Raw genomic sequence first — 20,482 nt, 5'->3', positions numbered from 1 at the left:
GTTTTCAGAGGCATGCCATCATTCTCCTTTTTTCCCCAAGTTTCTTTGCCTCCCCACCACTCCTTCCTATAGATGGCACCGTATTACTATGTTTTGAATGACATCCAGAAAAGGGTAAGTTAGTGATTAATTTAATGTATATTTAATCAAATGAGGGGTTAACTGACAAAGGAACAAGATGCTAGTGACAGAGCAGATAACAGAAGTCAAAATGGCTTCTTCTGGGAACTGCAGTAGGATAAAGCTTGTGATGCCAGGATGTTATAAGATGACCCAGAGTCTTTTCTTACCAGCAGGAGGGCCAACAGTCTGTTTATAAATTTAAATCCAGCTTACATGAATTGAGCAAACAGCAGTATCATTTCAAACCTTTGCTATGTTCCTCTGCCTTCTCATGACAAGGGAACAAGAGCCTGCGTCTCAGTACTTCCACTTCCACCCAATACAAGTGCACCATCACTGTAAGGCTGATGCAAAAAGAAAGGAAAAAAAACGTGTCTTGGGGAGGACAGTCCTAAACTACTGCTGGAAGATTCATAAAAATGTAATATACACTAAGTGATCTTGGGCAGTAGTACTGATAGTTTTGTCTGCTCCAGCCCCATCACTGAAGTTTATGAAGCAACTCATTTACCTTTAGGACTCAGCCATATTCAGTAACCCAGAATACAGACACTGTTGACTTTACTAGTAAGACAATTCCCCTAATATCTGCAGCACTCAGCCATTTAACACAAGGCTGCTATTTGAGATGGCAGGTGGAAACTGGGAGATGCCAATTAGAAATATATGAAATTACACTACCTTGCAAAGAGCACACTTTCTTAAAGATTATAGGGGATATTCTGTGCGACTGATCAGAAGACTAAACACAGCCAGAAATGCTTGTAATAAGCAAGACTAGCCTCATATTTGTTCATTTGTATCTTAAAGCAGACAAGGTACCTTACTGCAGAATGACACTATTCTTTTTCCCTTTAGCAAACATGACAACTGCTAATCTGTAAAGAATGAAGATATTTACAACACAGACTTCATTTTACACTAAGTGGACCCACAGAATAATGAGACTTCACTTTATGCTAAATGAATACCCTGAATGAACAATATTATGCTTAACACAAGGAGTATCTGTAAAATGTAAGGCAAGTGCAGTTGACAGAAATTGACAGAAGTTTCCCTTCATTGAATTACACTGCTGTCACAAATGTAAAGTTCTATTCAGACACACACTTAGATATAACACCAGACAGTGGGGTAAAGTAGCAGTTGGTAAGCACCGATTCATCCATCAAATGAATATCTGATAAGACATAGGCAGAATAGGCACAGGCTTAGCCAGAAGTAAATACTAAAGCAGCCAAAAAGAGATTTCTAACAGAATGTTAAAGCAAACTGTCACTCTAACATTCTTTTCTTTGCTTATTAGAATTATACAGTGCAGCAAATGTTTAAATTTCAGTGTTTGGTCAGTAAATCTCCTTGATTCTTCCTGAGGTTCCTTAGTCCCTTTCTCACAGTTGCTTTTGCTTCCCTTGTAAAATAAATAAAATAAAGCCCTGTTCTCTGAACTCCAGATACCCCAATCTTAAGGTCAAGGATGTTTTTGCTACCACACCTATTTCTTTTAACCTCTCAATGCCCTTTGATCTAGGGCTGTTGGCATAGGAAGAGCTTTGCTACAGTTGATATTATCTTCAGCACTACAGAAGAAACCTGAAAGATTCTTGCTCCCTGACACAAAACTGGGTTTCTGCAAGGTGCTGCAAAACTTTTAAAATAACTTTAATCTACATAAAAATGGACTGAAGAGGCAAGACCAAAATAAAACCTCTCTTCTGAGAATTAAACATTTCATGTAATCCATGGCACATGATGAAAAACACAAAAACAAAGTAACCCCCTCAAAAATACAAATAAAAACAAAACAAAACAAAACAAAAAGAAAGGCTGTGATACTGCAAAACCATTACAGCAAGGGAGTTATTATCCTAATATCTAAAAAATTTTGATAAACCTTTTAATATTATGCACAGTAAGCCTCAGCTCATGGGGGAACCTTGGTATTATTACTGGGAAACACAAAAGAAAAAACAGAAAAGCAGACATACTGATGTGTCCCCTTCCCAGGATGTATTTTCTATATTTTTAAACCGGATTTACCCTTAGAGTATTCTGAGTATATTCTCCTATTGCACTAAGCTGAGCACATTATGGCTCCACAAATGCTGCCTGTTTCAACTTCCTGCCAGTTGAAAAAAAACAACACAGCCTCATCTGAAGAACTAACTTACATTTTCTTAGTACATCCATTGCTTTGCTGAAAGTTGGAGAAGGCAAGGTCAAATTGTATTCAGCACAAGCAGAAAGGTTTGTTATAGTTTTACTTATGAAGGAATTTATTAATAGCAGACTGAACATGTCTCCCACACAGAAGAATGCTCACCTTTCTAATGTTCTCATGATTTCCTGAGGTGAATGATTAATTTCACCATCATTACATATAAACTTCCCCTCTTTATGAATATTCACACTATAGCATAGTTAAAGGGGAAATTTGCAAGATTAAAAATTGATGATTTCCAAGTTTGTACCCAAATCTTTCAGTGAACATTTCTGGGATATAATAAAAGTAGTCAATTCACTTCCATTTCACTTTGAATTCACAGTGCACATGTACCATAGAAACTCACAGTCAAAAACGTAAAGAGAAAGTAAGTTCCACAAGTCTCAAGCTTATTCATGTTTAACCTTCTTTTCCAGAAATATGTTTAGAATGTCAAAATAATGTGTTAATAAACTAAATAGTTTCACTTGAATCTGATGGGCTAGACTTCTAGAGTTAGTTATCTATCAGGTGCATTTGCTTCCAGGAATCCTCTTGCTGAGTACCCTGAACTAATATTTACAATAAACAAAATATATCCTGCACAAGAGATTTGAAAAAAGTTTGCTTTATCTCTGCAGTAATTTCTCACAGCCACATAAATGACTGTCCAGTTACAAAGGGAAGAAAATAAAGCAGAAAGAATATACATGATGGCACAAACGCCTCCTCTCATAAAAACTGACATTCTTTAATTTTCTTGAAAAAGCAATCTACATGTACCTATATAAGAACACTTAATTTACTGAAAGACACAAAAGTCAAAAATCTTTGCAGAGAACAAACAACCATCAGACTTTTACATTCAGTCCAAAATGAAGTATTAAAAGTTCTCTTTTATAGCAGCAACTTGATTCCAGGAAATTCAGTTTTTACAGCAAACAGACACAGCCATTAGTTATTTTTTATATTTTCACTAAAGCTAGCAGGCATGGGAACATTTGCCCTAAAGTGAATAAAAAATTTACAAATATAGCCTCTTCAAGCGATGTATTACAAGATTCCCAGTTTTTAAATGGCATCTCTACATTGTTCAAAAAAACCACACCTGAAGACAGTAAAGAAAAAAATTCTGTTAACATTGTACGACAATACAGTATGGATAAAAGGTATTTTAGCTGGCAAATGAAGAACTCCAAATTTCTCCTTTACTAGTGTAGCATACTGCACAGAGCAGTGCAATATACACAGATTTTGCATGTTAAGTTGTTGAATCTATACATTGTATGAATTCCATCATTGTATTTATTATCTGCTTATTCTGTTATCAATTTTAAGTTGCAGCCAGCTTAATTCCATTATGTCATGATATCTGCAAGCATTATAAATATGATATGTCATATTAGTTTGAAGCATAATTAACAGTATTCCATCTTATTTTTATTTATTTTCAGAGAAATACTTACTCTACTTGGTCTTTAAAACCATTGTTGAACACTCAGTATGTGGCTGAACAGAAACAGTGTAGAGCTAACACTTACCCAAGGATTACTGATGCAACTAATAGTAAAAGATTTAAATTACCTTTTCCATAAATTCATCATGAACAGAAGGATTCCTAAACATTCCCTCTTGGCTACCTTCACTGCAAAATAAGTATTGTTTTTATTCACTTCTGGTTGGGATTTTTCATTACTTAATGCCTGTACAAATGGATTTGTCTTTTGTATCTTTTCCCAAAAGACTGAATCTTTTCAGGGTGAGTGTTTTCAGAGCCTTTCAGAAGTTTTAAATATAAACCAACAAAATCAAGGCACTTAATATAGTTACATACGAGCAAAAAAAAATTATTACTGAGAACAGTAAGGCCAAATCACAAAGCAAGATTAGGAGCAAGGGTGCAACAGGGAACAAGATAAAATTTCTTTCTTTTATAGCTTTGGTTTGAACTCGCCAGAAAGAAGCTTTTTCAGCATTTCAGAATTTTTTCCTTCTGGTGGTGAGGGCCATCTGTTATGATCTGAGGAAAACAAATAGAAGAATTTAGTTAGTTGATTGAGAAACCAGACATTTTAGTTTTGTGTACTCCCACTGCACAACTTCAGTCACTTGAAGGGCATTATTTTGTAGCCCATTTCTTACCAGGTATTTCTAGGGCATGGCCATACAAACTCTGGCCACCATCCACAACCATGGTTATCCCAGTTATGAATGATGCAGCAGGAGACAGCAGGAAACATACTGCAGGAGAGATCTAGGAAAAGAATGACAACTTTAATATTTCTTAAACTGCTGGGAATTGTTCATGTCAAAGAAGTTGTGAAATGTTTTACAGGTAAGATATAGTAACATTTTCTACTTAGTAATGAAAACTATAACAGCCTTAAAGCCATCCTTCCAGCCACAAACATCAAGCATTAGGAAAGCAGTAAGCAAGAGGAAAAACAGTAAGCTGTCGCATAGCAGCATCAGGTACCAAAAAACCAACAGAAAAAGGTTGATCAGTTTATCAAAGATACACATTTTTGGTGGAAGAGAGCTAAGTGCCTTTAAGATATACTTTTTTTCCCCTTCATATTCATTCTGTCAGTCCTTCCTGCTGAAGGCAACTTCTTCCAGAAATAATGTCTACTTATCAAACACTTCAGCTGTAAGAGGCAGCTGAATTAAATTTTCTGTAAAACAGTGACTACTGGTTAAGCCTCTCACTTGACACAATCACACATTGCTACATGCTTTCTTCTTTTTAAATATTCCATCACAGTGCAAAATTAAATCTTTTTTGTTCTCCATATAATAAAGTGGCTTCAAAATAGAGACACAGAAGTAGGTGTCTCAGAAGCATTCCAAAATACATTACCTCCTCAGGAACAGCCGACCTCTTGGCAGGAACCTTTGGTATGCTCTTTAACCACATCATTACACCTTGTTCTCCATAGTTTGCAACAGCAGTTTCTGAAAATACCAGTCCCTATTTAAAAACAGCACAGTGAAACTTAAGTTCTCTTGCATATGTTTAAACTGATGATTCTAAAATTGTGAAGTTGTCATTACTGATTTTCTGTGAGAATGAACTATCTAAAGAGCACTTGAATACAAATTTTTGAATGTAATGACATAGTATAATTTATACAAGAAGGTAATTTGGCTGCTAGCCACATCTCTGTTCAAGCACAATAATTCTGATTATTCCAATTCTCTGCTGTCACTTCAATAACAAAAAAGTGGAGTACAAAAAAACTCAGAGGCTGCTTTGCAATTACAAGCATTTCATGTTAAATTACAGAAGGAAACTACAAAGCCTCAAGAACAAGTTCTCAAAAGTTTCTTGTCATCTGTAGGAGCACTAGAACAATTCATTGTGAATTACAGAAGCAGACAAATTTCAGTTAGAATTCAGACTCTCCCTACTTAGTTGTTGTAGAAGCAGGAAAAGATGACTGTGTTTGCTCTGATGACCACACAGTCTGGGACTCAAGTTTAAGTAAAATAGCAAAATTTGAATTCATCCATGAAAAATAAATTAAGATTTTTAAGATACCTGTATAACTTAAGTGAAATTACTTTTTTCAGAGTGCACACTTCCCGTTCTATGTATCCATTCCCTACAGGTTACTCTCCTCCCACAAAACAGTAACAATTTTGTATTGCTACCACAGACCGGATGGATCCACAACAGTAACAGAAGTATTATTGTAACTACAATGTGGACTTTTGTTACCAGCATAGTAACAAAGCTAGCAAATACTCCTGAAACAGCCAAAGCCCTGAAGTGCTTGCTTGTCAAAAACTTCAGACGTGCTATATCTAATCAGCATGATTCATTAGGTAATTAACATGCCTGAAAAGTATATTCACATAATAATGCTGTCTTAATTACTTACTTCCCCAAGACTTGATAAATCAGAAAAAGCAGATAAACAGGAAATACAAGTCAGTAGATCTTAATATGTAATATGTCTCCAGATGAATTGGGTCTCACAAAGGTTACATAAAAGCCTTTACCTGAATGATTAACACATCTGCCATAAGGCATTCTATACTATGCCAAACAAAGCAAGCCAGATGTTTTAGGACAAGAGGCACAACAGAATATACAAACATTCTACAAAAATAGTAGCAAGATCTTCTTAGGGATCACTTAAACAAATATGACACTTCACCTATGACACTCACTGTAAGATAAGCTAAATTCTGTAGAAGTAGCTGGACAAAGTTTATGTTTTCTCTTTTAATTTTGATGGAGGAAATGTACAAAATAAATTGTGAGTAAGAGAAAATTACAATAGATCACACATTCTCAAATGTCAAGGCTAGAGTTTCTGTATAACTTCTGCACTACAAAACATAGCTGATCTTTCTAAACAGTTATGTAAAACAATTCTACCTGCTGTCTACTTCCTCAGAAATGTGGCAGGCATATTTTAGCTGACCTGTGTAGTGGTTTCCTGTCTGCAAGTATTTGACAGACATTTGTACATATGATTTCTCTGAGAGAAGGTACACTCCTACAGTCTGTATGCCTAAAGCTAAACTAACAGCTTGTAGGAGACAAAGTCAAAAGGCATTATGTTGGACATTCAGAGATTTTCAAAATAAGTTTGTAAACATAGGTGGAAACCATTGGCATACCTCAACCTCAAACAGAAAATGTTTCCTGAACTCAGAAGTAATGTATCCATTACTGAAACACAGAGTATTCTGTAATTTTATGTCAAGGCATTGTAAAACAGGTCACCAACTCCTACCAGTATCATTTCATTTAGCTATAAAAAACACTGAAACCCAAGTGCCAAGTCAAGGCAGAAAGCAGAAGCAATTTTATCCCACATCCTCTGACTCATCATCCAAAAGTACAAAACACTGTCAAAAGGTCCAAAGAACACAGTAAGGAAATTATAAATAACAAATACATAAATAATCCACATGCAGCTACTGGTAATAAATTTAAATATCCATTTTGGTCCAAAAGTTCTAGCTATGATCCTGTGTAACATCAATTTTAATCAGATCTTTCACCATTACTTACAGGAGCAACGCTGTTGATTCTCACTCCACTGTGAGCCCATTCTAAAGCTAAAGTCTTGGTTAGGTTATCCACTGCAGCTCTTGCAGCTCCTGAGTGCCTATGGAAAAAAGAAAGCAAAGGAAGCATCTGTTCCCTTAGCTAAGTATCCGGTACTAATTCTACTGCAGCCTCATTAGAGTATTCAGAGTGGCTTTCTGTGGCTAGACCAAGTATCTGGAAGAGAGAGACTCTCTAGTTTCCAAGTTTGACCATGGCTGTTTAAATAAGCTATGCTGTGATTTCCTGTCATTGCTAGAAATACTTAAAATCTCTTTCCAATGTAAAATGGGGTCAGTTACACTCCACTTCAGGAGGAGGCATATAAAAAGAGAAAAAACTGAAGTTCAAACTGTGTAAAACTCCCTGTAGCCTGACAGGTAAAGGAACACTTGGAAGAATGGTGGTCTGAAAGATGGTTTAAAACTTCTGACAAACATGATTAAAATAAGTCACTATTCAAAAATTACTGTTGGTGGATGGAGACAGAGACAAGAGAGTCAGAGTGAATGCCTACACCTTGCTGCTGTAGGTAACTAGTCTGAAATTATTACAAGCTTGAACAAATGCAAACAAAATTACTGCAGTAGTGAATTGTAGATAGTTGTAGTCAGAGAAAATGAATAAATTTAGCTGCTTTAGCCTAGCAAAACAGAGATAGATAATAAGAGGAAGCTATAAAATAGCTTCTCAAATACAGCAAGAGAATACGAAAAGCTTAAGAAAAATGTAAGACAACGTAACTTATTCTTAGGTCTAGGCCAGAAATAGATAACCTCCAGGCACACTCTGAGGAAATTGACAACTTTTATGTTCAAAATTAATACTTGTAAAAAACTCAGATCAGATGACTTTTTGGCATGAGTGGTGGCTGGACTTGTAAAGGCATATTTTTTTCAACAGTACACTTCTGTAAGAAGTTTGAGTTCAATTTAATTTGGAGGTAGTTTTCCATCTACATGCAACAGTTACTTAGGAAAAAAAATCACCATTATTCAGAATTTGTTTGTTTTTCCTCTTAGTTCAACTCAAATTGAAACATCTTCAGCCTATTTGCCATGACAGTTGAACCAGGTACCCCAGTGGTTATACTCAAATAACTTCAGCACCACCGTGTGGATCTCTATATTTAGTCTGTACTGTGAAGAACAAGCCAGTGATAAAATATTCTGCTGTTTCTTAAAAATATTGGTTTTGAAACAATTCAACCCTGAATGAGGACAAAGAGAACAACACTTGCTCAAAATATATTTTTGTATTTCTTCAACAGAAACTTAATTTCAAAGTTAAAAAAAAAATAGAAAAGAGAACCATTTCCAATTAAAGCTTCACTGGCAAGTCTTGCTTCATAGTTTGTTACAAACAAATGGAGACCAGAGATGCCATCTACTGGATTAATAAGAGATCCCCACACATACAGTCAAGTGATACTCTTGCTCTCTCATGACCTAACTACTATATTTCTATACTCTGCTGCTCACCAGTACACATCTTTCTGAAGTGTTTCAGAACAGTTAGTACTTATGGGGAAAAATATAGGAAAATATAAAACAAAAATATTATTACGACATTCCAGGAAAGCCATTTCTCACAGCAGCAGTAATGTTGACAATGGCTCCTCCATGTTCCTGCATCCAGGCATTGTACACTGTATGAAGGAGGAAGATAACCTATAAATATCAGAAGAAATGCGTACAAATGAACTTGCCAACTGGAAACCAAATTTGGAGTCTTAACTGCAATCACACTACACATTCGTCATATTGGTTTAGAAAAACAATCTGCTGTTTGTACCACAGCCTTGCCAATCCAGAGGTGAGGCCATGAGGCAACAGGCAAGGTCCAGGTAAGGCTCAGTGATTGTAAAAAAGCATTTGATGGATATCAAGATTTTAGGTTTCCATGTAAATTACTATAATTTCCACATTCCAAATGCTATCTGAGAATGACATATCATACTTAAATTTAAGGCTAAATTTATATTTCTGAAGAAAGTATTTTTCTATGCTATACACAGTGAATACAGGCCATGAAAGTTAAGTGATTTTCCTATAGTCTTTTAAATGAGTATCCAAGTCAACTGACTTCCCAAACCTGGCCTTAACCAGAAGATTGTGCTTGCCGAAATGTATGTTTGTATTGATGAACAAATGCAATATACCATTTAATGCAAAGTTTTGGATGAGATTCAGGAAAACAAATATCCACTGTCAGATAAGTGCATGAAAAGAAGAAGCTAGGGAAACTTTACATTTCTTATCTTCTGGTATTTCTGTAAAAAACAAAACCAAATAAACATAAAAAGCTTATTGTTGAGCTCTTACCTGCTTTGCAACAATAGAAAGTCCCTGTCAGATTTGTGTCTATCACAGCATTCCAGCCTTTTGCACGGATGGCTTCAGAAGGACTTGTAAACTGGCCCCCTCCATTATTCACCAGGAAGTCAATCTTCCCATGCAGACTCAGTGTAGACTTCACCAAAGCTTCCACCTGAAACAGTGTTTGTTAGTGTGGTACGATGATCAAGGTCTACACACAATTTTGTTCTCAGACAGTATTTTCTCCCTCATGCCCTTTTCACAGAAAAAGAGGAGGTCCAGCCTCTCTGAAACAGGCTGTAAGATCAGTATGACAGGTTTAGCCAGCCAAGAAGGGCTGGGCTGTATCCATGTTTCCTGAGGAAATTTTGCTGGTATAATGCTGTATAAAATACCAGCACCCAAAGAAGAAGGGGATTTAAGCTGCTAAAGATTTGTAAAATCAAACAGACACAAATGCCCACTATATACGACCTATTAAGAATCTCCTGATGTTTTTCAGAAAAGTGGGGGCATTCACATGAGATCTGCAAAGAATTCCATTAAAGTAGCTACTGATATTTTTATCTGACCATATAAACCTGACCATTTTAAATAGAAAACATAACTCATCTTGTGGAGTTTTATCATCCTTACCTAGAATTTTAGTACATTCACTACAGCTCTGACATAAGAGTTGGCAATAGCCAGTCTTCTTACACAGAGCAAAAAGGTTAATTACCCTACAAAGCATGAAGTCTAAAAAATGCTGCAAATCCAAGTTATTTTCTTTAGCAAAACTATTATTGCAAGATAGTAATAAGAACCCCATAGCAAGAACTTAATATTTTAATATTTATCTCAAGAAACAAGAACTGGGACAACATGACTGTTTCCTGCTTACATCATCAATCATAAGTAGATACCATGCATCAGTTATTCCTACTCAAGCATATATAAAAACAATCTAGCATCTGTGGTTAGAGTAAAACAGGACACAAAAAAACCCAAAAAACCAAACAGGTGTAGCAATGCTGCCACTCAAACAGATTGGGCTAGGGGAAGGAGGATATCAATCAGCCTTTCTCTGTATTGAGCTACCAGTAGAAAACATCAGAAACAAAAAAAAGTGCAAGCAATGCATTATCTGTATCTCACAATGAGTGTTACCAGCCCAGTCCCATAAAAATAGCTGCTTACATCTTCTATTGCTAACAGCACAGGATGGTTTAACAGGATAGTAAGGATCCTGTAAGGATGTATCTTGAAAGACAAAAACCCTAAACATATGACTGAAAACCTAGTGCCTGCTGAGAAAAAAATGCCTTAAGAAAATAATTTTAATACCTAAACCTAATCTTCAAATTCTGAATGTAAATCTTATTGCTCACTTATTAGTCACTGCAGGTTGTGGGATGTGAGGAAAAAACCCAGAAAACCACAACAGCTGTGACAGCAGTCCCAAACTCATAGCTTACTAGAATAGCCATACCACAAGGACATTCTGGCTTTTACTTTTCTCTTTTTGTGAGCAAAGGAAAGTCACGTCTGGCTAGGGAGCAAAAGTTATGCTTTCCTCAGCAATATCAAACTCTTCCCCCTGTCAGTCTGAAAATTTTAATTTGAATAGTATTCTCTGTAAGTCACTGAAATATGGGCACCTTTGTGGAACAGTATAAAGAAGATTTGAACAGACTAAGGCTATTCAGACTATGGAAAGATGAGAGAGAGAGAGAGACAGAAGAAAAAATGATAAGAAGGATTTTTAAAAAAGACAGGAAACAAATTAACAAGAAAAATCCACTGAGAAGAGGCACTAAAGCAAGTTTTCAACAGCTGGACAAAATGTATGTTATATACTATAGTATATCAATTCAAAATTATTCATAAGTCACACTTAATGTTTTTGTTCCCACATGTTGCACCATATTCTCATGAAAAAAGAATTAATAACCCAACAACAACAAACGCATATCAGTTCTGCTTTCTGAAAGCCAGGAAAGGCCACAAGGCTCTCCAGTGACAGCTCAGATGGCTCCAACTGTAGCAATCTTCAAATAGTCTTCAGTGCTGTGGAAAAAGCATCACTGCAGTGCTTCTCCCAGTTACAGTAAACATGGTGACAGCAGCCAGCAGCACAGAGAGGAGGGTCTGGTAGAACACATTTAAATCACAGCGACTACTAAAGAAGATTCTTTCCTATTGCTATAATTAAAATATCCACTTGGAAAGAACTTCTTAGAAAAGCTATCAAAGACTCTATTTGGAAGAAAAGCAAAGCTCCATGAGGTAGAGCTACTAGTTTAGAACATTCTTCTGAAAAAGACAGAAAAGAACAAAATCAGGCACTTCAGACATAACCAGAAGATTGGAGCTGTGCGATGAGGAACTTCTGTGTGTGACTGCAACTCAGATGTATTATGCAGTAGCACATATTCACAGACAACTGAGATGACAGTAGTCACTGACTGCTGAAAGGGAAAAGGGACAAATGTCCACATGCATTCACAGGTCACCCTGAGTGAGTAAAACACACAGGCAAACAACCCACTACAGAGTGTTAGAGATTTGTGATTTGGTGGCTAGAACTAATAGGCATTCTGGCACAGTGGTAACAGGTATTTTTACTGTGTTACTGCTGTGTTATTTAAAAGTACAACAGGAGTCTCTTATCCACAACTCCCCACCAGGCCACAGTTTTTCACTACAGGCTTCATACAGACAGGCATTAAGTATTTATAAACCAACTGAGCCTATGCTAAGTTATAAAGTTTATTGGAAAAGAAAAGCTACTAGTGAACTCGGACACAAGGTATGTGCTAAGTACCTTACTAAGCATCATACTGAGTCTGTCTGAAGTTGTCTTTTTGATGTCCAAGTGTCAGATTTTACCCTTGGGGTTTGGTCCAGCAGCAGGTTCTGCTGCTGGAGTTCAAGTATGGAAAGGAGACACCATGAACTGAATTCTGAATTGCTGATTTCAAGAACAGCTGTGGCCTACCAAAAGTACATGGTTTTATCTTCCACTTACCTAGACATATAAGCTTCTACTTATCTAGGTGGCAGTTAAAGAAATGTTTGTCCACAGTGTATAACAGAAAGGCTTTAGGTGTAAGGATTTAAAGAGTACAGCTGCCTGTCTCAAAGCACTGTCAAGGTCACAGAAGGAACTTACCGTAAGATGAAAAGCCACCAAAGCAGGAACTTGAGAGAAGCACAGAAGACAGGAATTTGCAACAGGAAAGCATTAATTCCAGGCCTAGCAGAGGCAAAGTGGGGTTAGCACATCTTGGTTAATGCAACTGGGACAAAATGCTCACCATGGCAAACTGTGGGAAAGGAAGCAACTGCTCATACACATCACCCCAAGTTATGAGAATGGCACCTGTGACCACCCTACGGATACTCAAAACTTGGCATGTGTGAAGGTGGTACCCCCAGAAGACTGACAGGACACTGCTGCATCCATGGCTCATGACTATCATCTGCTTGGTCTCTGTCTCTCTCAGTGTCTCTCCCTCTCTTACTCCCCTTAATTCAGGCATTCATTCCTCATGTCTTGTCCCTGTCAGATTTTGCTCTAGCTCATAATTTAAGACGCACAAAGAGATAAAGATACACATGTACACAGAGCTGTCTGGTTTTCATCTCAGCTAGAGCAAACTTATCTGGTCTCAACACATTATGAGGGCAGTGCCAGGAAATATGCAAACAATAAAAATCAATTCAGCTTCATAATAACTAAGAAGCAACATCTATCACTATGTACACTCCAAACTACAGGAAAAGGGAACAGGTACACAACTGCTGCTCCAGGATAAGACTCCATGACAGAATATAGAAATATGTTCTGATGACAGAATATAGAAATATATTCTGATGACAGAATAGAGAAATGTTGGGTTCTGTTATCCCAGAACCCTCTACTCTGCCATTTTTAAAAATAAAACAGGTTTCTATCTTTTACAGAACACGCAATGGAAAACTAGTCAAAAGCAGCAGCAAACTTACGACAAAAATAAGCCTGACAGGTTATGCAGTGGTTGAAAATCCTCCATCAAGCAGGATTATTTCTTGCACATTAAATAAAAAGTAAGCTTTGCTAGAAAGCAAAAGGGCTTCTAAGGATGAAGATTTAGAGACTTAAAAATGTGAGTTCATTAAGCTATTCCCATGATATTTGCCATCAAGCTTCTGCAGCAATTATTTCACTGCATCTTTTTTGCCTCTTCATAGGCCAGAAAGAGCTCTAACAAACATCCTGAACTACATGAAGAGGGATGAACCTTCTAATGCTTGAATTTCACAGATCCAGACTAGAGGCATGAACCGTGTCATCTTCAAAGCAGGTTGGTTACTTTAAGATTTGCAATAGGAGGCAAAAAATAATCTTCTGGCAATTTGAAAGCACCTTCATCTTTCTCAAATTTTCCCTATTCAAAGTCCTTCCCTCCAGTTTATACAATTCAAACAAGGACAAAATTTATAGAGGCCTTTAGAGATGTGCAGAACAACTGATGGAGAAGGAGGATTAAAAAAATGGCATTCTATAATAAGAACAAATGGCTTGTTCCTACAGGTGATCAGGATGGCTTCCTTTAAAACAAAGGTTTACTCTTAGAAAGACTTCAGTGAGATGTTAGAGAGAATGACATCTTAAATGAATTATGTAGTTCTTCAGGAAACTTCCTGAGCTTTGAAGCTTGTGATAGATCACTTCTGACATCTAAGGGAGCTTGAACACCCAAGTTGTTTTTTTTTCCTGTTGAAACATTTATAATGTTTTTCTCCTGCACATGTTCTTTGGTACCTGGTGTAAGAGCTAAGAAGGAGGATGAGTGATTCACATGGAATTCTTGCAGAGGCTGTTCCTCTCTACCCAACAATGTGCTCCCATGATATCTGAGGTAAATATTCTTCACTCATACTAAACTGAAAGCAAAGAATTAGTTGTAATGTTACTAATGAATAGCACACAGAGCCAACAGTAGTCTAATTTCTTTCATGAAGGAACCCAAAAGTTTACATGCCCTCTCATCCCCTCTTTCACTGTAACAGGAAGCTTTTCCTGTACTTGTGAAAATACTGTACCTCTACTCAATATTTGCCTCCTAAATCCTTAACAACATCTTTTACTTATTCCTGTTCCTATGACTCCAAGTCCCAGGCACTAAACTTTAAGTTAAGAATGGAGTGGGTTTTGAAAGTGGATGCTCTAGGAAGCATAATAAATAAGCAATAGTAAGCAGTGGGATGTGGAAAACTTGCCATACACTTCAGTTCTGATAGTCTTTAGCAGTGTAAGTTAACAATTGTTAATTTGAGTTTATCTAGTTTCAACATACAAACCAAAGTAGAGAAGTGTAAGAAGCGCTACACTTGCTACAAATTTAAGAGTTGAAAACACAGATTTCTGGTCCAACAGTCAATTTAGAAATTAAGTAACACATGGGCAGGATTTAGCAACCTTTGAGTATCTCAGTATTAGCACAAGAGAAAAGAGCCAGAAAGGCACAAGCTAAAGAACAAAAATCACAGGACGTCTCTAACTAATAAAAAAATCTGGTCTTGGAGATGGGCATCTGGAATGGAGAAATATTTAACAGGTACACAAGTTCTTATGTTAATACGCAACAGAAATTGCATTCCTTATTCAGATCGTCAGCAAGAGGCATATGAAATTTTCATAGCAATATTTTTCTAAATGTGACTTCAACAGAAATAAGTAAGAGCAGGAAAAGAACTGAAGTGAGCCAAACTATAAGACTAAATCAATGACTGAAAAGTTCAAGACTAGAGTTTAATGTACCTTTTTCCTCTGAAGCCTCTCTTCAATAGAAACAGACATGAAAGGACAATGGTTGAAGAGAACTTCTACTGACAGGAGGCATCTATAGAAGCTTCACTAATATCTTATGAAAAGTTCTAGGAAAGTTCTGGTGTGTCTGTAAATGGATAGAGTTTAAAACTAAACTGGAAACATGACAATTCTATGATAACACTGCATGGTAATAGCAGAGACAGAAGTTTCTTCAAGTATCAGTATGGCTACCCATAACACAGAATAATGCCTAAACACTTTACACAGCATTATAAAGAAGGCTTGAAAAGCACCTTCAAAAATTTCCAAAGCCACTTAAGTCTATTTTGTCAAATAGGTGTTTAGCCACACTTAAAAAGGAAACAAAGAAGGAATGGCAGTCTAGTGGAGATTACCTCATTTTACTATCCAAGCAAGCCCCTTACCATCTCACAGAATGCTGCAGTTCCCACTAATCAATTTCAGGTTGATACAGAAATAAGATTCACCTCCAGAAGGTTATTATTAAGCATGTCAGAGTACTTTCTGCAAGAAACAGACCTGAAAAAAAGCTTAAGCCTTTTTTGCTCCTTACCTCTTTTCTTTCCTGTAGCTTTAATCATGCAAGTTGCCCTCTGACATCTGCCATAAACTATTATGTTGCACTGCTGATGCCAGTAAATACACACCTAAAATTCACTGGTAGATGAAGTGACATACTGCACAGCCCCAGGGTTCATCTCCTTCAGGAAAGTCTGAGTGGATCACTACAAATATTTTATGGCACAAATTGTTCCACAAGGGAAGAATTTTAATTTTTTTTATGGCTATATATTAGGATATTTCCAGAATCTTCATAGCTACTACATAGCTACTAAGATCATTAATATTTAGGTTAAAAGAGACTTTGAGAGGTTTAGAAAAATATAGTAATCAGTGATTACTGGAAGATTTTCCAGCTGTCTTCAAAAAGTTAAAAATCCAACCTGAACCTGGACTTTTAAATATTTAATAAGAGAGATAAAAAAAAATAGGAAGTGCATGCAGACTTCTGAAGAGCCTGGATTACATACTTTTGCTCTTGATCTTCCTTTTTTGTTATATGAAAACAAAATTTAAAAATCAACTTGAATAGTAACAGAGTTTGCAAAGAGGCATGCCTCAAACCGTAACCAAAATTTCTGATATGGATAAAATATTATACACCTGTGGGTTTTTTTGGCTTTATTACAAGCCAAATTGACAATGCAAGGCACTTGAGTCAAGTCACAAGCATTCAGATTCCATGCTGTGCCTTCCTGTTTGAAGGAACTATTCTGAGGTCTCCATCTTCACAAGTTTACACCCCCTCACTTCTGTCAGAGCAATGTGACAAAGAATCATGCTAAGTGGGCTCTAGCTCGCTGTAGAACATGCCAGTCCCAAGGCCTGCATCTCCCAGAAATATCTGAAATATGCAACCATGGTCAGAAAAATATTTGCCAATATTTACAAATGCTTTTTTGCTTAAGTGGCTAACAAATGTCTTTCCTTGGGAAGCACATCTATCCAGATAAATTTAATTGAGCTTTGCTCCACCTTTCCCCTGATCTAAGCTACTTTTGAGAAGACCAGAAATCTTTAGAGATCTGAGAATTTCTATACTCAATATGCTTTTGACATATTAAGCCCCAGAACAAGATCACTGATCCTTACCTCCTCTTCTTTGCGGATATTGCACTCTATGGGAGTCACTTGGGCAGGACTCATGGAAGCAAATCTATTATTCAGTTCTTCTGCAGCAGCTTTTAATCGGTCAAATTTACGAGAGGCAATAACAACACTGCAACCTGTAGAGACAAAATGAAACATCCTTCAGCTAACACAATTAGGCTATTTATTTTAGTAACATCATGGAGATATCTTGTAGGATGTGCATTTATTAGTCACTGACTAGAAAATACAGTGTTGAAGTTCTTTCAAGAGAGAGAAATGACTGAATGACTGATGTCAGGTGCTTCTTAGCAATAAGATCCCTCTGTGCCAGGAAAAGAGCAATTAAAAAAAAAGTCCACAAGGTTTCCTCTCCTTCCTGCAGAAGGGAAGATAGCCTGTGAGTTGCAGAGTCAGCAAGGCAGCTTTCAGACATCACTTCTGCTGCTTCTGCTCACAGCTGCCTCATTTATCAATTAAGTGATTTAAAGATGTTTCAGCAGGTCTTGATTACAAAAAATGCTTGTTCTTAAAACCGCAAAAATCATCTTCCTGTACAACTGGCTGTAATTTTGACTAGTATTGAGTAAATGTAATAGTCTGCTTTTTAACTCTACAGAGATTGAAGGGAAGGATAATAGCCTCATAAGATTAATCCCTATCTGCAGTCTACAGACAGTGGGAACAGAGCCCTCCCTGTGGCACTGCAGAATTCTAGCTGCAGAAAGGAGAGAAAAAAAAATAAGGCAGGAGCTCAAGTACTCTTTTTTTCAGCATTTGGAGGCAGAAGGACTCATTCTATGGAGAAAAAACAGTGCATGTGCCAAATTTAAGTCAAGCACACTACAACCTGTCTAATTTCTTCTGTCACACCAGTGGACTCAGGACAGCTTTAAGGCTTCAGCAATTGCTACTACATAGACTAAACCAAAGGATACCAAATTAATTCCTAGTGTAAATCCAGCAGGCATGCAATTTCATGTAATGGATAAGCAAATTACTAGCCAAGCAGGCAAGGAGGTCTTGCTTGCAGTTTGCTCCTTCCATAATCCTAGCATTTCAGCAGAAGTAACCCTTTCCTCATATCAGGACTGCTGCTCATCTGCTTTAATATAAACCATCCTCAACCAGCCAAAAAAAAAAAAGGGAAAAAGTTAATATCTTGCCAGGTGTGGGGTTTTCTTTCCCCCCCTCTGTTGCAGAGTGGAATTTGGCCTCTCATGTGATCAAGCAAACATCAGAATCAACTCAGAATAACTAGTGGGAGGAAAGAGCAGCACGCTGTTCATTTGACTCAGGCTGTCTTGTGAAACTATATATTTAAAAAAATATATTAAAAATAGAGGAGTTTAATTCTTCCAGAGGAAAGCATTACAACTACATATCCTTAGGAGCTTCCCCCTTTAATCAGTGGCCATCTTAAAACAACACATATAAAGACAGTAGTCTCTGAGGTCTCCTGATTTTTATAAAGAACTCCAGTCACTTGCACAACCACCTAACTAAAGTTCATAAAGTGCCACACACAATTACCAATTAACACAAAATACTGAACCACAGTAGCCCAGTTGTATTTACCAACTTAAGCCCTTACTAATACACACACTGATATAAAACAAAGTCCAGTAGAAGACTATACTTTCACTAAACAGACTAATTGAGAGAGGGCGAGATTCTAATCACTGAAGAACACTTGGTACATACTTGCAAGCTGACACTACATCACTTAATTTTCTTCACAAAGAATGACCAGACCATTTCCTGATTGGGTCAGGGAAAAGGGCACAAGTTTCCAGATAAAATGTTTAAATTTGCCCAGAAGGCCTCAAAGGAGACTGGTTATATAAACAATGTGTATCATGACTGGCATTGTCTGACACTGCTTCTATGCCTGTAAGAACCAGCCTCCCTTACCTGAAGTGCAGGGTATACATGGAAATAGTTCCTGATCATCATCTTGTCAGGAGTAACAAGCAAGTCTACAGGTAAGGAAGGTTACTCCATCAGTCTTAAGCCCTGTAAAGCACATTTTTTCTCATGTGCTTTGTATGGATTTGTTTTCTATTGTGTTCTATTTAGGCTGTTATGGACACCCTTTTGTTACTGTATTTTGCTTGAGAAAAGCAGCATAGATCAAATTAAGCACAATTTTAAGGTAACTGGGTAACATCACCAACCAACAGTGTGGTGATGCTTAAAAAGCACCTCTTAAACGCAGCATGTAAGGACACATGAAAAAAAAACAACAACTTTGTTCCCCAGTAATACAAAGGTAACAAAACTAATCCTCCATTCAGCTCAACAAAGCACGTGGAAAGCTGCAGCACAAAGAGCAGGAGAGGCAGAGATGTCTCCCAGCACAGCCTTAACAAAGAAAGCTCTTTACTATGCAGTGCAGTGGTGCGTATTCCAACAACAATGCAAACCACGGCAGTGTGACACCGAGAGGTGTAACACTAGCGCTGGTACTCTGAAGGTGCTGAATCCAACCACGACAATAAACTACCCAAACCCAGTCTAATGCCAATGATCCCTAGCACTGATGTTGGAATCTGCAGAAAAGGTGTTGCAAGGTGAGTCATTTCTACCTCTCCTGGTCTCACATCAGAAAGTCGGGAGACTGCCTTTCACTCTAGGTTTCACCACTTCTCTGTATTCAGCGTGGAAACAAAACCTACGCCGTGCATCATGATGTTCTTCAATCTCAGGATGTTCCTGAAATCGCAGGCACTGGGAGAAGCACCGCGTCTCTAAGGTGTTACTGTTCAAGGACACCATTCTGTTCAAGGTTCAACAACCTCGTAAATCCTCCAGTTAAAGTAATTTGAGAACTCATTGAAGGGGGAGTCTGAGAGAAAGGGTCCTGGTTTAACATAACCTCACTGACCTCTGTGTTTGAAACAGCGAGGGCTTTGCGGGCCAAAAGGCACAGCCCCACATCAGCCTCACCTCGTACCCCTTCTATTCAGCGGTCCTGTCACAATGTCCCACCCACGGGCTCCTCGCACCCCATCTCCGAGCGCCGTGAGCCCCCAGAACGCAGCACAGCCCGCAGGCGCTGCCCCTCCAACTCCATCGGCCCCCCCAACACCCGCCTCGCCCCGCGGCCCCACCGGGGCTTCCTGCGGAGCCCGGCCCGCGCCCACCTAGCGCCAGCAGGTCGGCGGCGATGGCCTTGCCGATGCCGGTGCCGCCGCCGGTGACGATGGCGACCCGCCCGCGGAGCAGCCCCGCCGCCATCAGCCCGCGCCCCGCCGCCGCCGCCATCTTCCCCTCCCCGCCCGCCTCAGCCGCGCCGCCCC

General features: G+C 38.0%; 1 protein-coding gene across 1 annotated transcript; it reads right to left on the bottom strand.

Moving 5' to 3' along the window:
- Positions 1 to 115: 115 nt before the first annotated feature.
- Positions 116 to 20,469, bottom strand: PECR (peroxisomal trans-2-enoyl-CoA reductase). Its single transcript, XM_056496239.1, has 8 exons — positions 20,327 to 20,469; positions 17,184 to 17,317; positions 9,716 to 9,881; positions 8,958 to 9,039; positions 7,356 to 7,452; positions 5,187 to 5,297; positions 4,469 to 4,580; positions 116 to 4,346 (listed from the first exon to the last, which is right to left on the bottom strand). The coding sequence occupies exons 1-8, from the start codon at positions 20,445 to 20,447 to the stop codon at positions 4,258 to 4,260; spliced, it is 912 nt and encodes a 303-aa protein (XP_056352214.1). The 5' UTR covers positions 20,448 to 20,469; the 3' UTR covers positions 116 to 4,257.
- Between the last annotated feature and the right edge of the window lie 13 nt (positions 20,470 to 20,482).

Source organism: Oenanthe melanoleuca, chromosome 7, assembly GCF_029582105.1.
Source record: "Oenanthe melanoleuca isolate GR-GAL-2019-014 chromosome 7, OMel1.0, whole genome shotgun sequence".
NCBI classification, from domain to species: Eukaryota; Metazoa; Chordata; class Aves; order Passeriformes; family Muscicapidae; genus Oenanthe; species Oenanthe melanoleuca.
Note: the sequence above shows the minus strand (reverse complement) of the source record. Positions and strands in the feature narration are given on the sequence as shown.

Bases quoted from the DNA above. Each gene is read 5' to 3' on its own strand.
- PECR (XM_056496239.1), bottom strand. From the start codon at position 20,447: ATGGCGGCGGCGGCGGGGCGCGGGCTGATGGCGGCGGGGCTGCTCCGC. The intron at 17,318-20,326 runs GTGGGCGCGGGC...TTGTCTCTACAG, and splicing joins CGCCGACCTGCTGGCGCTAG to GTTGCAGTGTTGTTATTGCC. The intron at 9,040-9,715 runs GTAAGAGCTCAA...TCCTTCATACAG, and splicing joins TTTCTATTGTTGCAAAGCAG to TGTACAATGCCTGGATGCAG.